Consider the following 21,203-nt stretch of genomic DNA (forward strand, 5'->3'; position numbering starts at 1 on the left):
GCTCCGCCCCTACTTCGGCTCCAAACCTGTGCAAGCGACTCTCTCTTCCCGCCCCAGCCCCGCCTCCCCAAGCCGCGTCTCAGTCCCTCCTCCCTTTCAGGCCCCGCCCCGGCCCCGCCTTCCTCCTGTCCCCGCCGAAGCTCTGGACCTTTCCAAAGCCAGCCTGAGAGGGTGGGGAGAGCCCATGCGCTTGAGAAGCCGGGCTGTTTCTGGGCGGGGCTGCAGACTCCTAGTTCTCGTGTCACCGTGTCCTTCCGGGGAGACAGAGAGAAGGGGGAGAGCCCGGGACCAGGGCCGGAGCGGCGGGCGGGGCTGAGCAGCGGGGAGCCGCTCCGGGTGCCCCCACCCCCGCGCGCCTCAGTGGTGCCGGCCGAGGGCAGGGCTCGCGGCTGCGGGGCTCGCGCCGCTGTCAGTGCGGCGGGGCGCGCAAGCGGCGCGGGCGCGGGGCAGCGGAACCCGGAGAAGCTGAGGGGGCGGTAGCGGCGGCGGCGGCGACGACGACGACGACGACGACGACGACTCCCGCGCGTGTGCCCAGCCTCCTCCCGCCGCAGCTGCCCTTTTCCTCCCTCCCTTACGTCCCCGAGTGCGACAGTACCGCCTCCTTCCCAGCCGCGCGGCTTCCTCCAGACCTCTCGGCGCGGGTGAGTGGGGGCTGCGGGCGTCTCCTTAGGGGTGCGGGGAGGGTGTGTGCTTTGTGCCTTTGCGTTCACTCACTTCTTCAGGCAGGCCGCTGCCTATATTTAGAAACTCTTATTTCTGCCCTTCGGGGAGTTCCCGAGAGCCCGAGTAACTCTAGGCCCCCTCCGCCGCTCCTTTCTCCCACTGGGACCCGCCGCCCCGGGTCGCCGGCCCCAGCCCTTAGCGCCCGGTCCCGTTCCCGGCCGCCCTGGCGTTCCCTGCCTGCTCCTTTCCCGCGGGCCAAGTCTGGGCCAGTAGTTGGCTGGGTGGGCCCGCGCCCGCTCGGAAGTTGGAGTCTTTTGTGCTCGTGCCCCGCCCCGCCCGACGAGGGGCGGAGGGAGGGGAACGGAGGCTGCTCCGGGGAGGCCTCGGGCGGGCCCGGCCGCGGCTGCTTCCGGCTCTCCTACCCAGGCTGGGTCTACGGGCTCCCGGAGGCGCGCAGAGCTGGTCCTGTCTCGGCTCCCGCCTCTTCTGGGCTGTTTGCACGCCTTGGGCTCGGAGAGAAACAACCACGGGCCCTCGAACTGGGGCCGTATCCGCGTTTTCCTCAGCCCCCTTGGCGGCCGAGCCTTAGTTTGCCTCTCGGTGACATGGGGGGAAAGGGAAACCCGCTCAGGGAGGGAATTAATATGTGAAAGAAGTGGTTAACACCAACAGGGAGCATTTAATGAGACTTCACCCAGGAACTTCCCAAGCCTTATTTCGTTTAATGCTCACAACGGCCTTGTGGTTTATCCTCATTTACAGAAGCAGAAATCAAGGCGCAGAGGGGTCAAGTAATTTTCTCCGAGTCACAGTAGCCACAGAAGTGCAAAGGAGCGGTGCCAGTACCTGTTATTTACTAATATTTCCTGGTGTGAGCATATATCATCTCTTAGTGCAGAGGGCATTTTTACCTAGACTTGGGTCACACCATTTAATTAGGGACATAACTCTGGGTTTTCCCTGACTTCTGGGCCGTTGTCCACTATACTATGGATGAAATTCCATTCTGGGGTTACCATAGCTCCAAAGGAAAAGGTTTGGATGAATTCCTTGCTGGTATTGCGACAATTAGAAGTTGATGGATGCAGACTCCAGGACTCAAACACAACTCAAATTCCCGGGGGTTTTGGCTCAAGGAAGCTTTGAGACTGTAAACGGTGGGATCCACCCTTTAGTTTTTGTGTGGCGTGTTCCTCCTCCCAGACCTTGCAGGTTCTCTATGTTTAGATTTATCAATCCTAGTTTGATGGGGGTTAGGGGGAATCGCTCAAGTCATCTGCTTTCAAATAAATATTTCTCCTATTTTCAGATAAGGCCCAGAGTGGTTAAAGTGAACTAAAATTAACTTTGGCAAATGTTCCAGTTTTTCAATGTGATCCGGTTTGAGGGAGTGTCTAAAAATCAGGCAAGGGAGTTTCTGGGCCAGGTCTTGAGGAGTCTCTTGATGTTCACATTAGTTCTTTGGAGTCTGGTAGGTCTGTGGTGCCTGGCCAGGATTCTGGATTTAGGAGTCCTATGTAGGAGTTGAAAGGGGTCCTACCGACCATCTGGTCCACCTTTTTCCATACCTGCCTTTCCCTGCTTCCCTGCTAACTAAACCTTGGAAAGGGGAAGTAAGTTGTCTGAATTCAGACTGCCTTGTCAGAGCGAGAAGTGAAATTCCCAGTCTTCTTCCTCCTAATCCAGTAATATTTTTATTTCTCCCATACCTTGCCACTTCTTGTATTTTTTTTTTTTTTTTTTTTAGTAGAGACGGGGTTTCACCGTGTTAGCCAGGATGGTCTCGATCTCCTGACCTCGTGATCCGCTCGTCTTGGCCTCCCAAAGTGCTGGGATTACAGGCTTGAGCCAGCCACTTCTTAAAAAGGGCACGAAACCACTTATTCAGGTCTTAAGGTCAGGAATCCTGAGTAATTGGAAATCCCAAGGAAGTTTTATAGTCCCCACCACTTTCTGTGCCTTATGGTTAGTATTAAGAGGAGGCCAGGTTTAAGCACAGGTGTACTAGTTCTCACAAGTCACCACTTTGGTTTTATGTGTTTATGGCTTATATACTCTTCCATAACCATTATGTGGTTTAATTTCTAATCCATTTCTGTGAGGGAGTTTGTAGAGCTTGGTTTATGTCTCTTACTGTGAGGGAATGGAGACATAGCATAGCACTTGCCTTAGATGACAGAATGAGTAAGTAGTGAGGACAAGACACCTCTCTGGAGCAGAGGATTTGATCTGGCATCATAAACTGAGCCACTCATTGTGGCTCTCTGAGCCTCAGTTTCCTTATGTGTAAACTCTCATAGGATTGTTGCGGGGATTATTAAAAAAATGGCTTTGAAAGTGCTTTATAGTGGCAGTAGTAATAGCTAAATTTATTAAGTACTTAACGTGTGCCACTGGCCAATGGACTGAGGACTTTATGGACTATATTACTTAATTTTCAGAGCAACCTGTAAATTAAGTACTATTATTATCCCTGTTTTATAGAAGAAACAGGCTTAGAGAGGTTACATTACCTGCCTCAGGGTCATGTAACTGGTAAGTGGCCAAGGCAGTATTCAGACTGCAGACAGTATAACCTTAAAGCTGGCATGCTTTTTTAAAAAAAAATTGTGGTAAAATATATATAACATAAAATTAACCATTTAACCATTTCAAAGTGTACGTTATGTGACATTAAGTACATTCACATGGTTATGCAACCATCATCACTGTCCATTATCTTCCCCAGCTGAAATTCTGTACCCATTAAACTAACTCCCCATTCCCTCCTCCCTCCAGCCTCCTGAAAACTATCATTCTACTTTCTATGAATTTGACTACTCTAGGAACCTCATGTAAGTGGAATCATGCAATATTTGTCCTTTTGTGACTGCAAAGCTGGCACACTTAATGTCTTCTTTAGTCTCAGCGTGCATTGTAAATGCAAAATATTAGTCCTCGCCTGTAGCAGAGATGTGGCATGCAGCTCCAGAGCAGGAACCCAGGCCTGGTTGTATCTCTGAGTAAGACCTACTTCTCTCCCCCTTCGGTTGAGCTTGCTTATCACCGAAGCCTGTTTTGAATCTCTGCTGGCTCCCTCAGTATCTGCAGAAGAGACCTTATACCCTGTGTTTTTGGAGATGGAGTCTCACTCCATCGCCCAGGCTGGATTGCGGTGGCACAATGTTGGCTCCCTGCAACCTCAACCTGCTGGGTTCAAGGGATTCTCTTGCCTCAGCCTCCCGAGCTGCTGGAACTACAGGCTTGCACCACCACGCCTGGGTAATTTTTGTATTTTTAATAGAGATGGGGTTTTACCATGTTAGCTAGGCTGGCTTAGAACTCCTGAACCTCAGGTGATCCCCGTCTTGGCCTTCCAAAGTGCTGGGATTACAGGCGTAAGCCACCACACCAAGCTATTACACCCTTAAAATAGAACCTAGATAACTTCCCACCCTCACCTCGTTTGCAGCTGCCTTTCTGACAGTCTAGGGTTTGGGGATATGGGGCTGCAGTTATCAGGAATAACAGTGCAGTGGCAGCAGCTTGGATCAAAACTACTCAGGATGATTAAGTAGATCACCTTTATGAAATGTTCCCTCTTTCGTCCCCCTCTTTCCATAAAGACACACAGGAGGGATTAGCTTTTGGGTTCTTAGAGGATGTTTATGGATCCTCACTGCTTGCAGTTGGTTAAGATGAAGTTAGATGCTGCATATAGCGTGTCAAAATGTCCTTTTGACCGTCTTCTGTGTTGGTGTATTTAGGGGAGTGGGCTTTTTATGTTTATGAAGATGGTTGGAATTTTGTCCTGATAACAACTGGGGGTTGGGAGAGGTGGTGTCTCAGAGATGGGTAATAGGATAACAAACACATGATCATGTGTCTGGTCATGTCACACTCTCCTTAAAAATCTGATGGCCCAAACATTGCCTACATATTAAAGTTAAAACAAATGTGACCCATGAGGTCAATATGTTGAATTTATTGGATAGAATCTTGTAGTTGAGGGACCTTATAGTCATTTAGACCAGCTACCTGGCTGATATTTGAATTGGTTACTTGTTGAGACTGTCTTTCATTGGATACCTCATTTTTGGAAAGTTTTTCATTCGCTGAACAATTAGTAAGCATCTGTCAGACCTGGTACTACGCTTAGGGATTTGGGTTCATATAGCCTAGTGGGAAAGATAGGCAAGGAAACAGGCAGTGTGAAAAGTGTTGTGACAGGGACAGGTACCAGGAGAGCACAGGAAAATGATGCCTAACCCAGCACTGGAAGGTCAGGAAAGGCTTCTTTGGAGGAGAAGTTGGTTAAGCCTAGCCCTCAGGAGAAGAACAGACATAAGCCAGGAAAAGAAGAGATCTGGGGAGTCAGGGAGGAGGCAGAGATAAGACTGTTCTAGGTAGAAGGAACAGCAAGTTCAGAAATGGTGATAATAGGTTAAGACTTTTGGCCATTTACCATATCCATTACGTACTATTCTAAGAATTTAATTTGTATTAACTTATTTCTTCCCATAACCATCCTGAAAGTAAGTACTATTATTAATCCCATTCTGTAGTTGAAGAAACGGGCTAAGAAAGCTAAACAAATTTCTCAGGATTATTGGGTGGAGCATAATGCTTGAGGTGGGTGGATGTGGCCAGACAGGAGACTTTCAAGGTAGGCAGAGCAGAAGCCAAGTCAGGAAAGGGCCTTCTTGCCTGTGTTGAGGAGTTTGGACTTCATCCTGAGGTGAGGGGGCCATGATTCGATATACATTTTGGAAGGATATCTCTGGCTGCCTGTTCAGGAGTGGACTGGAGAGCTAGAGCACTGTGGGCAGAGAGGCCAGTTAGGAGGTTGGCAAGAGGTGATGATGTTTCAAATGAAGGTGGTGGAAGAGCATGTGCAAGAGTGTGTGTAGAGAAAAGATGGAATTGCTGGGCCTGGTGGCTCACGTTTGTAGTCCCAGCACTTTGGGAGGCCAAAGTGGGTGGATCACCTGAGGTCAGGAGTTTGAGACTAGCCTGGCCAACATGGTGAAACCCCGTCTCTACTAAAAATACAGAAAAAAATTAGCCGGGTGTGGTGGCGGCACCTGTAATCCCACCTACGTGGGAAGCTAAGGCAGGAGAATCACTTGGATCTGGGAAGTGGAGGTTGCAATGAGCTGATATCGAACCACTGCATTCCAGCCCTGAGTGTGAGACTGTCTCGAAAAAAAAAAAGAAGAAAAAAAAGAAAAAAGGTGGAATTGAGTCATGAGACACAGATTATTGGTGTGGAGGGTAAGGAAGGAATCAGGATGACATCTGGTTTCTACCTGGTGCAGTTTTGTAAATGGGTGCTGTTTATTGAGGCGGAGACACAGGAGAAGGAGGAGCACGTAAGGGAGGGAGTAGGGTTTCTTATACAGGGTCTCCTTACATATGCTTTCGCTTACCTCTAGTTATGGATTCCAGTTCTTTGTGTCAGGTCTGAAAGGGAGAGAGTGAGAGTATGGCACAACTGGTCATGTTCCTGGCTAAACTGGATGATGCGAACATTAGTTTAGGAAGAGAGGAGATATTCAATCCTAGACATCTGGGCATGGCACAGCCTGGAAACTACTTACGTTAAGCCAAGAAAAGTTTACATTTTCTCCAGGTTACGTCCTTTGGCACTTTACTTTTCATATATTAGTGTATTCCTCTCTAAGTCGAAGCCACTTCTCTGCTTACTCTCTGCTAGGCACTGGGAAAACAAAGATGAGTAAAACTTATCCTAACGAGCTCATAATCCAGAAGGGCAGAAATCTCAGTAGCTTGGATGCAGCAGTGGCCTGGGGAGAGGGTGGATGGGGCAGGGCAGGGTAGGACAGGATGGAGAGGGACCCGGAAGGGTTTTTATTAGGGATAGGAGTCAGGAGACCCCACTGTGTGTGCCAGTCTTTTTCTCAGTTGGCAAGTGTCTAGGTTTATTCATCCAAATAATGACTAGATGACCCACAAGGTCCCTTCTAGCAATTACATTTTAGGATTCTAGGTGGTGGTTTAGATAATATATCTCTAGGAGAGATGTTTTCTTTCTTCCTCTCCCCCTTCTTAGTTTGGCATTGGTGAGGGGGGAATGGGGGTGGAGATAGCAAGGTTTTCACTTGAGTGTCTTGGTCTTAATTCAATTTTGGCCTCATGCATAAAATGTATAGCTGGAAGGGAGAAAATGACAGCCGTTAACCTGCTTGTCCTGCAACTTCCCCCTCGATACTGTAAGGATAGTTTCAGACCTGTGCTCAGGATGCAGCTCACAGACCCTTAGGAATAGAGAAAGTGTGCAGTGGAATAAATAGGAAGTCTAGTCACTAGCCTGAGCATCGTTTGGTCAGTGTGTGGGCTGGACTAAGGCCCTTTTTATAGCCTTGTTTCCTCATAAAATCATTTGGGGAGTCCCTGAAATTCTGTAAAGGTCCAAAGAGTGGGGGTGGGGAGGTAGGGACAGAAAAAGGGTTGGAGGTCCCCTTCTCTCTCACTTCTCCCCTCTCTTCGAATGAATAAGTAGAAGCAGGTATCTGGCCAACTATTAATGTTTATCATCTTTTGTTTCCACAGCCTTGCCTTAATTTTCTCAGTGTTAGCGTCTTCTGTCATTTCATAATGGCTTTCATGGTAATCAATGTCCTGTACCTCCTGGGAGGAAGGAAGGAAAGATGGGATATTGTCCCTGGGCTCTAGTCTCCATCTCCAGAAGAACCATTTAAGACATCCACTGCCCCCTGTTGTTTATTCTGGGGTTGGGATAGGGGGTTGTGGCTGAATACTTGGGTTTCCTAGAGGGTACATACTTGAGTTTCCTAGGGAGTGCTGTACTAACTAAAGTGCAAATCTGGCTATCTTCCCAACACACTAGTGAGTTTGACTGGGGAAAACAGCCGTCAGTGGGCTTTTGATGCTTGCCAAACCCATGCTAATTGTAGGTATCTAATACTCTCTGGGATCTCTGTCTTCCTGTCTGTGAAACAAGGGAATTGGACTAGATAATCTTAAGTGATATTTCTACCTTTTTACAGTTTTGTGAAAGTGGCTTGAGAATTCATCTCTGGAAGGAGAAAGGACTTTGCTAAAGTATTGAGAGGATCTCAGAGGGTTAAATTCTGGGTTCACAGATGATACCTTTCAGTATATAAACAGATGGATATTGCTTTTTAGAGTGGACAGCTTGCTGAAAAATTGCTTGTGAGATGAATTTGTCAAATTGTATGCTGAGCTCCATTATAAACTTGGAGCTGTAGCCTCATGGGACAAACTTGGAGTCTAAGACTATAAAAAAAATTACATTTAAATATGTAGCAAACTTTAAAGTCACATAATAAAGGGAAAAAAAACACTTTAAGATTCTCACACTGTGGTAGTAATGGAAAAACACTAGACCAGAAACTTGCATTTCTTAAGAGCTTTAGCTTATGGAGTATATACCCCACTGAGGTTACCTGCCCCTTGAAGTGCCATCTGTAGAGACTGAATAGTTCTGTTTGTCAAGGTAAGACTCACTGCTTTATTTCAAGTAAATACTCTTTTAGAATGCCAGGTTTAGAAGCTTAATGTTATTGGCCAGATTTTCTTCATTCCAGAAACATTTATCTGGTATTTAGCTGTCTCCTGTTTGTTTATTTTATTAAGGATTTTAATAAGCTTAGTTAATGGTACTATTTACATGGTGTCTGTTGATCTCTTTGTCTAGTTTCCTTTGAAATTATTTGTGTTAGTGAAAGCAAGCCCAGCAGTAGATTTAAAAGGGTCATTTCCGTAACTTCATTTATCTAGATCTGGGTTTTCTTTGTAAATGTGACCACACTATACTGAGAAGTCAAATGTTTCTTTTTTTTTTTGAGACAGTCTTGCTCTGTCGCCCAGGCTGGAGTGCAGTGGCATGATCTCGGCTCACTGCAAGCTCCACCTCCCGGGTTCACGCCATTCTCCTGCCTTAGCCTCCCGAGTAGCTGGGACTGTAGGCGCCCGCCACCACGCCTGGCTAATTTTTTGTATTTTTAGTAGAGACGGGGTTTCGCAGTGTTTGCCAGGATGGTCTGGATCTCCTGACCTTGTGATCCGCCCGCCTGTGCCTCCCAAGGTGTTGGGATTACAGGTGTGAGCCACCGCGGCCATGTTACTTCCTTTTTATCCAGAACATGAATTTAAGGCTTTGGAATTTTGTTCTTGCGGATACCTGTAAGGTGGTACTGAGGAATGGTGTTGCTGCCAATGTAATAATGAGGGCTGTGCGTGACTCAGTTGGACACAAGAATAACTTCTCTTCAGACTTTTAAAGATTCACCCTAAATTGATTCTTACACCAATTAAAATCAACCCTTCCTAAAATTAGGGTTCAGAGGAAGTTACTTAGTTGCTGTGGCATGATTATTTATGCTTGGAAGTCCAACAGCCTTCCATCCCTAATCTCAACCATTCGTTCCAGGAATTTGGAGTACCTCCTATGTGTTCTCCTTGTGGAGAACATAAAAACCAACAAGACATAATTCCTGTCCACAAATTACTTTGAGTCTTGAGAGGAAGACAGAGAAGTAATTCAAATCCAGCCTGTTGCCCTGGCTCATATATTTGGATTGAGAGTTCAAACGGAAAATAACATAATTGTTGGCTACGTCAGTAGACAAGGAGACCAGTTTGATAATCTGACTTTCAGTGTGTAGACTTTTTTTTTTTTTTTTTGGCATTTCCTTCTCTCCCTTCTGTTTTTTACAGATATTTATCCTCCGTTGCTAAGGTATCCAACACCCAGTGTGTAAAGTCAGGAGTGTTAGAGTAGGGGACAACATTGCCCTTCAGGTTTGGGTGGCCAGATACCTGCATCTGGACACCCAAACAGTTCTCTGGCTGGCTTCAGGAAGATTTGGTATTGTTTTGCTTCTTATGAAGAAATGAAGAAAATTAAGTTTCATTCTGAATTATTTTAAGTTTTATTACGCTCTATTTTGAAATAAAATTGCTCTGTTTCGTATGCAAGTGGAATTATCTGAGGTGTGGTTTCTGGCATTCGATCAGTCTGTGATTTAATAATTGTGATTATATTGTAGTTTGTGAAGCCCATTGCCACTGCCTCTGCCAGCCGCCTTTGAACACTTTGCAGCAAGGAGCCCTAGCAAATGGAAATGGTGGGCACATTGAGGCTCTCCTGGTTTTGAAGGGCTCTTCCCTCTTTCCTACCCTTCAGAGAGAAATGTTACTTGGGATGCTGTGTTGTGCTCCCTATTTCTTCCAACAATTTAGCATTGCCTGTGGGGTCTGGAATAATAAGGCCATGTAAACTGGAGATGTCATCTCTCACTCTGAAGTTCCATTTTCTCGTCTGTGAAGTGGGGTTAATACTCCATATCTTGCCTTCCTCACAATGTTATTGTGAGGAGCAAATTAGAAAGTTGTAAAATCACGAGACAATTTATATGTGAAGAATCCATTAGTCATTTGTCAGAGGTGAAAGGTAAGTGACAGAATTTTCCATAGGAGGGGAGATCAATCTCTTTGTAGGGAGCAGGGAGAGTGATCTCAGCTGATCTCTGGGATTGGGAAAAGGTTCCATAGGAGGGGGGATCGATCTCTTTGTAGGGAGCAGGGAGAGTGATCTCAGCTGATCTCTGGGATTGGGAAAAGGTGTGATGAAAGCATTTGGACAGGGGCAATGATGAAGCAAAAGACTAAAGGTGAACTGTGTAGCGGGAACAGTGAGTGAGTGTTCTCTAACCTCATACTCTAAGTCCTAGGTTAGGCATATGTTTAGCTTTAGTAAATACGCCACAGTTTTAAAAAGCCTGCCAGATTACATGGTTAGCGATGAGAAAATTGCTGTTCTTCTGTGTCCTTGTAAACGTTTGGGATTATCTGTCTTTTTCATTTGAAGCCATTCTGTTTAGTATAGATATGAATTTTAAGAACCACAATATGAATTCTCACATAGCAAGTACCATAAAGGGGTACAGTGATTGGGAAGGTCAGAAGGGGAAGAGATTGCTTCCTTTGTGCGTGGAGGAGGGGCAGAGGGGGAGTTCCCAAGGAACATTTGTGGACCAGTGAGTATTTGTGCTGGACCTTGCAGGATAAGGATAATGACCATCTGTTGTCCAGGACCATTTTAATTTCTAAGATTCTGTCTGGTTGTACTTACAGATTATGAAATACCAGTATTGCCATGTCTGTACCGTATCTCCCATACTATTTAGAAGCAACACCCAGGTATCTTTTCCTCAACTGATGTGCTTCCCTTCCCCCCTTTTCCAGAAAGAATGTTCACAGGTGATTAGGCTGCAGAGATAGAGAACATTCTGTGCAATGGGGACAACTTGAGTAGAGGCACAGATGAATGACTAGACTGAGTAGCATCCATATTTCTGCTAATGAGCAGGTGGTAGAAGTGTCCCACACTTTGGAGATGAGTGATACCTTCTCATAGCCTCTCAGAGCAGAGCAAGGTCATGTCGTTATGAAGCCAGTTTGTATTTAAACTGGATAAAAGGATGAGAATGATCTCTTTGCTTATAATTATATCATTTCAGGAAGGAAATTAATCCAGTAAACAGTCATACTTGAAGTATATCAAAAGAGAGTTTTTCTTCTTAAAATGGTTGGGGAGGGAAGGGAATACTGAAACCTACATAACTTAGTCTCTCAGAGCTCATCTATTACTTGTATATTTGCTCAGGGAAAAAATTGCCATTTCTTTGTCAGCTTTTATCCTGCCAGTGGACCCTAGCTGGGTGTTTATTTTGTGTAGTTTTACCAAATCACTTTGAAGGTTGGCATGAACATTGATCATGTCTTTGAGCCTTTCTTCTTTGTTCTGTCAGCAAATATTAGAAAATGTACCTTAAATTACTTGGTTGGGGAAAATAAGGTGGCCCTGCCTGCTTCCAGAGAACAGCACTTTCATGTTAAACATTAGTCAGCTTCTGATCCTGTGTCAGGTCATGGGGTGTTTGTCAAGATAGACAGGGTGCTAGAGCTGCCACTAGGGACTTTCACTAGAGAATTTCTAGGCCCCCTGTCGAGGAGACTAGTTGAGTAGTTGATTTAAAAATCTGATGGGCCGGGCACAGTGGCTCACAGCCTGTAATCCCAACACTTTGGGAGGCTGAGGCAGGCAGATCATGAGGTAAGGAGATCGAGACCATCCTGGCCAACATGGTGAAACCCTGTCTCTACTAAAAATACCAAAATTAGCTGGGCGTGATGGTGCCTGCCTGTAATCCCAGCTACTCGGGAGGCCGAGACAGGAGAATTACTTGAACCAGGGAGGTGGAGGTTGTAGTGAGCTGAGATCGTGCCACTGCCACTGCACTCCAGCCTGGAGACAGAGTGAGAGACTCTGTCTCAAAAAAAAAAAAAAAAAAAACTGACCTGGGTTTTAAATGTTAGCGCAGCCTTGCATATTAGTGATATTAATTGGGTGTCCACTATGTTGAGATACCGTATTTAGTACCTTGTGTTTATACTAATACAGCTAATATTTACTGAAGGTTACTATGTGTGAAGCTTTTTATGTATATAAAATATTATTTAATTCTCACCTCAAACCTAAGAAGTAGGTTGTGTTGATCATGATCATACAGATAGGAAATCGAGACACAGGGAGGTTAAGAGATATGCCGTGGTCGGCCGGGCGTGGTGGCTCACGCCTGTAATCCCAGCACTTTGGGAGGCTGAGGCAGGTGGATCACGAGGTCAGGAGATCGAGACCACGGTGAAACCCCATCTCTACTAAAAACACAAAAAATTAGCTGGGCGTGGTGGCAGGCGCCTGTAGTCCCAGCTACTTCGGAGGCTGAGGCAGGAGAATGGCGTGAACCCGGGAGGCGGAGCTTGCAGTGAGCTCCTGGGGCAATGGAGCGAGGCTCTATCTCAGGAAAAAAAAAAAAAAAGATGCTGTAGTCACGCTGCTGATAGATGGAGTTGCTAGGATTGAAACCTAACTAATTCCTCTTTATTTTTAATATGGAAAATTTCAAATATATACAAAGTTGAATAGGTTAATAAAATATGATTTATCCATCACATGACTTCAACAGTGAGCAGTTCCTGGTCAGTCTTGTTTCATTTATACCCCTACCTACTTTTTTCCATTCTGTGCTTTGAAGAAAATCTCAGCTATCATATTTTGTCCTTAAATATTTCACAGTGTGTCTCTAAAAGATGACTCTAAAAACAATTGTAATGCCATTACCATCTTTATAAAGTTTAACAGTACCTTAATAAAATAAAAATCCACATGATTATGTTCAAATGTTCGATTGTTTTGTAAATGTCACAACCTTATTTTGATAGTTTGATTCAGGATTCATATAAAGTCCACACATGGTTCTTAAGTCTTTTAAGTCTCATTTAATTTATATGGTCCCTTCTATAGTCACACTTTGCATAGAGATGTTTCAGTCAATGATGGGCCGCAGATATGACAGTGGTCTAATATGATTGTAATATCATTTTTTTTTTTTTTTTTTACTGTACCCATTGTATGTTTTAGGTGCACAAATACTTACCATTGTGTTACAGTTGCCTACACAGTAATATGCTGTATAGTTTTGTAGCCTAGGAGCAACTCTATACAGCGTATACTATGTAGTCGAGGCGTGCAGTAGGCTGTGCCACCCAGGACTGTGTAAGTGCACACTGGTGTTTGCACAAGGACGAAATCGCCTAATGATGCATTTCTCAGAATGTATCCCCGTTGCTAAGTGATGCATGACTGTAGTTATCCCCTGTTTATTTGTTGAAGAAGCTGGGTGTTTTTTTCTATAGATTTTTTCATGTTCTGGATTTTGCTCATTGCATTCCTATGGTGTGTTTTCTGTGTTTCTTTGTCCTCTGTATTTCCTGTCAATTGTTGGTTAAGGACAATATCTCTTTTTTTTTTTTTTTTTCCCGAGATGGGGTCTCGCTCTGTCACCCAGGCTGGAGTGCAGTGGCGTGATCTCAGCTCACTGCAAGCTCTGCCTCCCAGGTTCACGCCATTCTCCTGCCTCAGCCTCCTGAGTAGCTGGGACTACAGGTGCCTGCCACCACACCTGGCTAATTTTTTGTATTTTTACTAGAGATGGGATTTCACTGTGTTAGCCAGGATGGTCTTGATCTCCTGACTTCGTGATCCGTCGACCTCGGCCTCCCAAAGTGTTGGGATTACAGGCATGAGCCACCACGCCCGGCCAGAACAATATCTCTTAACCTTCATGACAACCCTACAAAAATAGGTATTGTTCTTATTTTGTAGGTCAGAAAACAGACTGAGAGAGGTTGGGTGGCTTGTCCAAGGCCACACCAGGATTTGAACACAGGCCTACCTGTCTGCAAAGCTTTTGTTCCTTCATCACTAAACCACTTTGTGACCTTAGGCAAATCATTTTAAGTTCTCTGGGTCAGCCAGGTACACCTGTAATCCCAGGACTTTGGGAGGCCAAGGCAGGCGGATCATGAGGTCAAGAGATCGAGACCATCCTGGCCAACATGGTGAAAGCCCGTCTCTACTAAAAATACAAAAAATTAGCTGGGCGTGGTGGCACGCGCCTGTAGTCCCAGCTACTCAGGAGGCTGAGGCAGGAGAATTGCTTAAACCCAGGAGGCGGAGGTTGCAGTGAGCTGAGATCATGCCACTTCACTCCAGCCTCGGTGACAGAGCGAGACTCCGTCACAAAAAAACAAAACCAAACAAAAGCCAGGTGCAGTGGCTCACACCTGTAATCAGCACTTTGGGAGGCAATGGAGGGTGGATCACCGAGGTCAGGAGTTTGAGACCAGCCTGACCAATATGGTGAAACCCCATCTCTATTAAAGTACAAAAAATTAGCTGGGCGTGGTGGTAGGCACCTGTAATCCCAGCTACTTGGGAGGCTGAGGCAGGAGAATCACTTGAACCCAGGAGGCAGAGGTTGCAGTGAGCCAGGATTGCACCATTGCACTCCAGCCTGGACAATAAGAGCGAAACTCCATCTCAAAAAAAAAGAAGTTCTCTGGGCCTTCACTTCTTTCTTTGTGACCGTTTGAGTGCCTACCATGTTATAGTATGGTACTAGATGGTGTGAATAATACCCATATGAGTAAGACTGTCTTCAAGGAGCATGTAGTCAATCGGACTGCAAGACCATATGCTATTTCAGACAAGGTCATTGTGGGGCTATGGGATCCTTAATCTCCCTTAAGAGTGTCCTGCCTCCCTGCCATCCTGTCTTGCTGTTTTCTGTGCCATGCTCTTCACTGCTGCCTGGTACCTTTTCCTACAAACCAGTTTTGTTGTATTCTCCCTGCTGTAAGTCTAGCATAGGAGTTTTGGTAAATAAACAAAAGTTTTTCCAGCAATAAACTTTTCTTTGGATTGAGTTACTGTTTCAAGGGCAGCTACTCTTTTTTTCTCTTGTGTTTGGCAAAGGTGTTATTGCTTTTATGGAGATGCTGAAGGAATCTAGGGAAGATAGAATAATGATGGGATGAAGCATGGGGAATGCCATCCTGCATCAGGGGAGAACATATATTTAGCATTGTACTGTTCACTCCCAAGGGCATCTGACTAATGGGGTAATTTTGCTCTTTTGCAAAGACAAGGAGCTTTTAGTTGTGATGTTCAGGGAGCAGAATTTTAAAGGTATTCTATTTAGGGGAACCAAGCTGCCGGCAGTGTTGTCGTTTTTTAAATGGAGACAGGGTCTTGCTCTGTTACCCAGGCTGGAGTGCAGTGGCACAATTGTAGCTTACTGCAGCCTCGAACTCTTAGGCTCAAGCTATCCTCACGCCTCAATCTCCTGAGTTGACATGACAGCTGGAATGACAGAGACATGCCACTACACCCAAGTGTTTTTTAAAGTTTTTTTGTAGAGATAAGGTCTTGCTTTGTTACCCAGGCTGGTCTCACACTCCTGGCTCAAGCAATTCTGCTATCTTGGCCTCCCAAAGTGCTGGGATTATGTGTGAGCCATTGCACCCAGCCTCTGTTATTATTTTGAGTGGAATAAAAGCCTGGGGAGATTGGAACTGCTTTTCAGTGGAGATTGTATGTATGTGTGAGATGAGAGGTCCTGTCATAGGGCTATGAAGGTGACTGATTTCTCATGAAAAAGGAGGACGATTTTTGAGAAAGTAGCAGAGACTAGAACCTGACGCTGACCATGAGCAATTTTTCCATTTATAAGAGTAGGAGTAGGCCTGTCTTCACTCTCTGAGTCCTCTACCTGGGATTTGTTTTGTTTTGTTTTGGTGTTTTTTTTTTTTTTTTTTGAGACGGAGTCTCGCTCTGTCACCCAGGCTGGAGTCAGGGGCTTGATCTTGGCTCACTGCAGCCTCTGCCTCCTGGGTTCAAGCAGTTCTCCTGTCTCAGCCTCCCAACTAGCTGGGACTATAGATGCGCGCCACCACGCCTGGCTAATTTTGTATTTTTAGTAGAGACAGGGTTTCACCAATTTGGCTAGGCTGATCTTGAACTCCTGACCTTGTGATCTGCCCGCCTCAGCCTCCCAAAGTGCCGGGATTACATACATGAGCTGCCACGCCCCGGCCTCTACCAGGGTTGTTATATTGTGACTCCTTGTACACTGGCTAGTCCATGCTTTAGAAGCTTGTAACCTGAAGCAAAGAGACATGGCTTGGATCTTTGGGCAACCCTTTGAAGCATTGGCCCAATTTGGCAGAAGCTTTGAGTTTACAACTTCATGTACTTCATGTTCTTCATTTCTCTACTGTTTTCTACTTTCTGCTTCCTTATCGACTGGCTTCTTTAGACAGCATATTTGTTCTCAAGTTTGTCAAAGTCACACCATTTCCTATTGTTTCTTTGATACTCAAGCCCAGTGTCAGTTGCCATTTATCACCAGAGTAGCACTTTTTTTGGGAAACACTTGATCAGCTCATTTTTGCTAGCTGCTTGCCACCAAGGTCCAACCCAGCTCTAGAAGGAACGCTAATATTGAAGAGACTTTTACCCAGTTAAGGTGCTGGTGAATCCCCTGCGACTAAGTAAATTATCTTCATTTTACTGGGAACTTTTGGTGCCCTTATTGGCTGGTAAATCTGTCTCCTGGCCTATCTTAGGACTTCATATGGACAGCAAACTAATCAAGGCTCAGTGCATCATGTCCTTGTCAAGTTGGCATTTTTTGCAATCCTTGTTATATATTTGTAAGGTAGAGTGGAAGTGAGTCTGATGTGTCATGAAGGAAACCATGGACATTAATTCAAAATCAATAGTGTTTTACTTATGAGTTGGTACCTGGTCTTTTTTTTTTCCAGTGGCACTCTGTTGCCCAAACTGGAATGCAGTGGTGCAATCTCAGCTCACTGTAGCCTCTACCTCCCTGTCTCAAGTGGTTCTCCCACCTCAGCCCCCTGAGTAGCTGGGACTACAGGCATGCACCACCACGTCCTGTTGTTTTTATGTTTTATTTTGTAGAGATAGGGTCTTGCTCTTTTACAAACCAGGCTGGTCTTGAACTCCTGGGCTCAAGCCATCCTCCTGCCTTGTCCTCCCAAAGTGCTGGGATTACAGGCCTGAGCCACTGCACCAGGCCTGAAAGTAGGCAAAAGAATCACCCAGAAAGTCACCTGCTGGTTCCCTTTGACTTCTTGTGATTACTGTAACATCATCCAGTATGTGGAGTACCGTGGTAATTTCCATGACAACTGATCCTGATTTCCAGATAAAGAGAGGGAGCTAATAAGTGTTAGGAACTCAAAAAGGGTAGTAGGCTAAGTTTTTGTGATGCTAAGTAGAATTTTTAGCCGAAAGGCCCTTTCAGTGGCAACTGCCTGATTAAACCTCTTGCTCTTGTAGGTCTGGAGAGGTTAAGCAACTTGCCTAAGGGATTGCTATGTTTGTGGAATAAACTCTGGATCCTCAGTTTAGTATCTCTCCTGCCTGCTATTCTGCATAACTTTTTTCATTATATCTTGGCTGAACTGCGAGCTATATGAAGGCAGAAACCATGTCTGTCTTGTTGATGAGTGTTTTTCCAGAGCCTGGCATAAGATCTAAGTATTTTTTGAGTGAATGAATAAACTGGGGGTGTTTCTCAAACTGAAATACATGGCTGCATAGTAGATGATACATGAAATCACAGGGTAAAGCATACATCTTCCTGAAGTGTCAGTATACTTAGATTTTTTTTGGAGTTGGATTAGTTTAAATATTATAACTGGTAATTTAAAGTTTGCTTTTAACTTTAAATATCTTTATGGAATGAATGATAAATTAGCATGAATTGTTTAAATGAAGTGACAAAGCATCAAATAAGTTACAGGATTATAGCAGGCCCTTTGAATTCTACCCCAGGGTGAGTCTGGCATCATCAGATCTCTGATATTTTTTTTTTTTTTTTTTTTTTTTTTTTTTTTTTTTTTGAGACGGAGTCTCGCTCTGCCGCCCAGGCTGGAGTGCAGTGGCCGGATCTCAGCTCACTGCAAGCTCTGCCTCCCGGGTTCACGCCATTCTCCTGCCTCAGCCTCCCGAGTAGTTGGGACTACAGGCGCCCGCCACCGCGCCCGGCTAGTTTTTTGTATTTTTTAGTAGAGACGGGGTTTCACCGTGTTAGCCAGGATGGTCTCGATCTCCTGACCTCGTGATCCGCCCGTCTCGGCCTCCCAAAGTGCTGGGATTACAGGCTTGAGCCACCGCGCCCGGCCCAGATCTCTGATATTTTTAAGAGCAGCTAGAAATCTAATTTTTTTAAAAGTGAGACCTGATTTTGAATGTTGGCAATTAACTCAGAGGTTTTTAAGTAAATTTGTACATATCAGACATATTCTTGGGCCTAAACATCTGCTTGTGACCTTTGAGATAAAATACAGGTCTGAGCAGGAACTAGACTTTGGATAGGGCCAAGATAGGTGGTGGTGTCAGGGATAGCTCCTGTTCTGAGTCTGGCTCCCTCAGATTTCAAACTAACCATAAGCAGGGGTGGAAAGAGTAAAGCTAGAGACTTGATCAGAACAAATTCCCACAGTAAACATCCTCTATAGGAAACGGCTTCTGTAACTCACAGGCTACCGTATCCCTTCTCATTTACTCCCCTTGTTTTGCAGATGAAACTAAGGTCCAGAGAGGGAACCAGAGCTTTCTTCTAGGACCTTAAGAAGCAGCCATGGGACCAGATGCAGTGGTTCACGTCTATATTCCCAACATTTTGGGAGGCCGAGGCAGGCAGATCACTTGAGGTCAGGAGTTCGAGACTAGCCTGGCCAACATGATGAAACCCTGTCTCTTCCGAAAATACAAAAAGTAGCCGGGTGTGGTGGCACACGCCTGTAGTCCCAGCTACTCAGGAGGCTTAGGCATGAGAATCGCTTGAACCCAAGAGGCGGAGTTGCAGTGAGCTGAGATTGCGCCACTGCACTTTAGCCTGGGCGACAGAGCGAGACCCTGTCTTGAAAGAAAGAAAGAAAAGAAGCAGCCATGGGTCCTGGGCAGGCTCTACTTCAAACTCTTGAGCTTTGTTTGGTTTTCCTGCCTCACACACTTGGGCCATGGGGCAGTGGCTTCTGGCATAGCCTGCGGTGGTTGGGAGAGCTGAGCTAAGGCTTCTTGGTGCAGCCCTATCATCATGAAGTGGCGGAAGGTTGAGGTGGCAGATGGTAATGTGCTGAGCCTCTTCTTGGTGCAAAGTGTCTGTTTCTGTCACTAGCATCAGAATGACTTTTTTTTTTTTTTTTTTTTTTTTTTTTTGCCTAGAGAGATGTAGAAGACAGCTCAGCAAAAAGAAGCCTCAGGGCCCAGATAGAGCTATCGTTCCTGTGCCTTCCTTGCCTCTTCTCTTCCTTGTCGTTTTCCTTCCTCCACCTTCTTTCTTTTTGAGCCCTACTTACCCTCTCTTCTGCATCCTCCCCAACACCACATCCTTTGTTTTTTTCCTCACTGTTGCCCTTCTTGAGAAATTCTTGTATTGCTACTGTAGTGCGCAGAGCTTGGGATCGAACCTGTTTTCTGTGTTTTTAAAGGGAACTTGCAGTAAAAAGTAGGGCATCTAAAATAGGGAGACTAGACATCTTGAAACTGTCCCCTCTTCTCCATTCCCACCCCAAGTCGTAAAGAATGAAATCTAAACTCTGGCCTTGGCCACAAGGCTCATGCAGTCTGGTGCCATATCACTTTGCTGCCGTTTGTCAGCAGCAAAGTGCTTAATACCTGCTGTTTCCCTGTGTTTCTGCCAGTAGGAGGTTCCCTGTATGTGCCAGGCTGTATCATGACTTTGACTACAGACAGTCCCTGGTTTACAGTTTGACTTACTGATTTTTTGACTTTATGTTGGTACGAAAGTGATATGCATTCAGTGGAAACCGTACTTGGACTACTCATACAACTAGTCTGTTTTCACTTTCAGTACAATATTCAATAAATTATATGAGCTATTCAACACTATATTATGAAATAGGCTTTGCGTTAGTTGATTTTGCTCACCTGAAGGCTAGTGTTAATGTTCTGAGCATATTCAAGGTAGGCTAAGCTAAGCTACGGTGTTTGGTAAGTGCATTTTCCCAGCCTGGGCAACATAGACTTCATCTCTTAAAAAAAAAAAAAACAAAAAAAAAACAAAAAACCTAGTTCGTGTAATGGGGCATTCCTGTAGTTTCAGCAGCTACTTGGGAGGCTGGGGTGGGAAGATCACTGGAGCCTGGGAGGTTGAGGCTGTAGTAAGCCTTGATTGTGTCACTATACTCCAGCCTAGGCATCAGAACGAGACCTTGTCTCAAAAAAAAAAAGACTTCCAACTTACGATATTTTCAGCTTACAATATTGGGATGTAACCCTGTTGTAAATTGAGCAGCATCTGTATTTCCCCTAAGTAGAAATTCCCCTTATCTTCTTATCTCCTTTACCTGACAGACTCCTATTTATCTTTCATATCAATTTCAATGCCACTTCCTCAGGGAAACCTTCCCTAATCACTACAAAAGCAGAATTAATTTTGATCAAATAAAATACAGGATTTATAGCAGACCCTTTGACTTCTAGGACTGCTGTAGTTGTACTCTAGTGCTGTGTCACACCCAAATCCTCTCTCGTTCATTAGATCGAGACATTACAGACCAGGGGATAGTGTGCTACTTACCTGTATTTCCCTTGTGTCTCTGAAATAGGCTTGGCACAAATAGTACTTGCAAAATGAATGATGGAAATGTGTATGCATTGATACTCAAATAGTATAGTTTGGGGTTAAGTGCTACAGATGAAATATGACAAAGTGTGCTTTGAAAGAAGAGGCTAAATTTGGGGGTGACTAAAATCAAAAGAAATTATTGACTTGAGGGTCTCTGTTTTGTAAGAATATGTAATTAGCTTAAATAAGCAGCACAAGGTTAGTTTTAATTATGTAGTTTCTGTTAATAAGTGTTTTTGTCTGTTTTACCTCAATTTGAACACGTAAGTTTGCCTGCTTGCTGGACATGCCTCAGAACACATGAATAGCCCGTACTAGATCTTGGGAACGTGGATCTTAGCGTCACTTTGGAATAAGTTCTTATATAAATACCCCCAGCCTTTTGAGAGCAGGGCTTATTAAAGGACGCATATGTAGGGCCAGTACCTACTGGCAGTTGGGTTCAGGGAAATGGGATTG

General features: G+C 45.0%; 2 protein-coding genes and 1 long non-coding RNA gene across 41 annotated transcripts in view; 2 read left to right on the top strand and 1 right to left on the bottom strand.

The window, feature by feature from the left end:
* The first annotated feature begins 184 nt into the window (after positions 1–184).
* LOC144331510 (uncharacterized) lies at positions 185–16,090 on the top strand. Its single transcript, XM_077949064.1, has 3 exons — positions 185–202; positions 234–2,412; positions 16,039–16,090. The coding sequence occupies exons 1-2, from the start codon at positions 185–187 to the stop codon at positions 1,314–1,316; spliced, it is 1,101 nt and encodes a 366-aa protein (XP_077805190.1). The 3' UTR covers positions 1,317–2,412; positions 16,039–16,090.
* The window catches only part of RALY (RALY heterogeneous nuclear ribonucleoprotein), an 87,450-nt gene continuing 66,655 nt past the window's right edge, over positions 409–21,203 (top strand). For 31 of the 39 annotated variants that reach the window (XM_077951560.1, XM_077951544.1, XM_077951571.1 and 28 more), the window contains exon 1: positions 409–644. The gene's annotated coding sequence lies outside the window, so the exon portion shown is untranslated. Of the gene's footprint in view, positions 645–3,394; positions 3,501–21,203 lie in introns of those variants that run through there. The other 8 variants (XM_077951545.1, XM_077951580.1, XM_077951572.1 and 5 more) reach the window with 3 other exon arrangements.
* On the bottom strand, positions 16,825–20,190 carry LOC144332073 (uncharacterized). Its single transcript, XR_013399823.1, has 2 exons — positions 18,909–20,190; positions 16,825–16,980 (listed from the first exon to the last, which is right to left on the bottom strand). It is a non-coding gene; the product is annotated as an uncharacterized LOC144332073 (long non-coding RNA).

Source organism: Macaca mulatta, chromosome 10 (genome assembly GCF_049350105.2).
Source record: "Macaca mulatta isolate MMU2019108-1 chromosome 10, T2T-MMU8v2.0, whole genome shotgun sequence".
NCBI lineage: Eukaryota > Metazoa > Chordata > Mammalia > Primates > Cercopithecidae > Macaca > Macaca mulatta.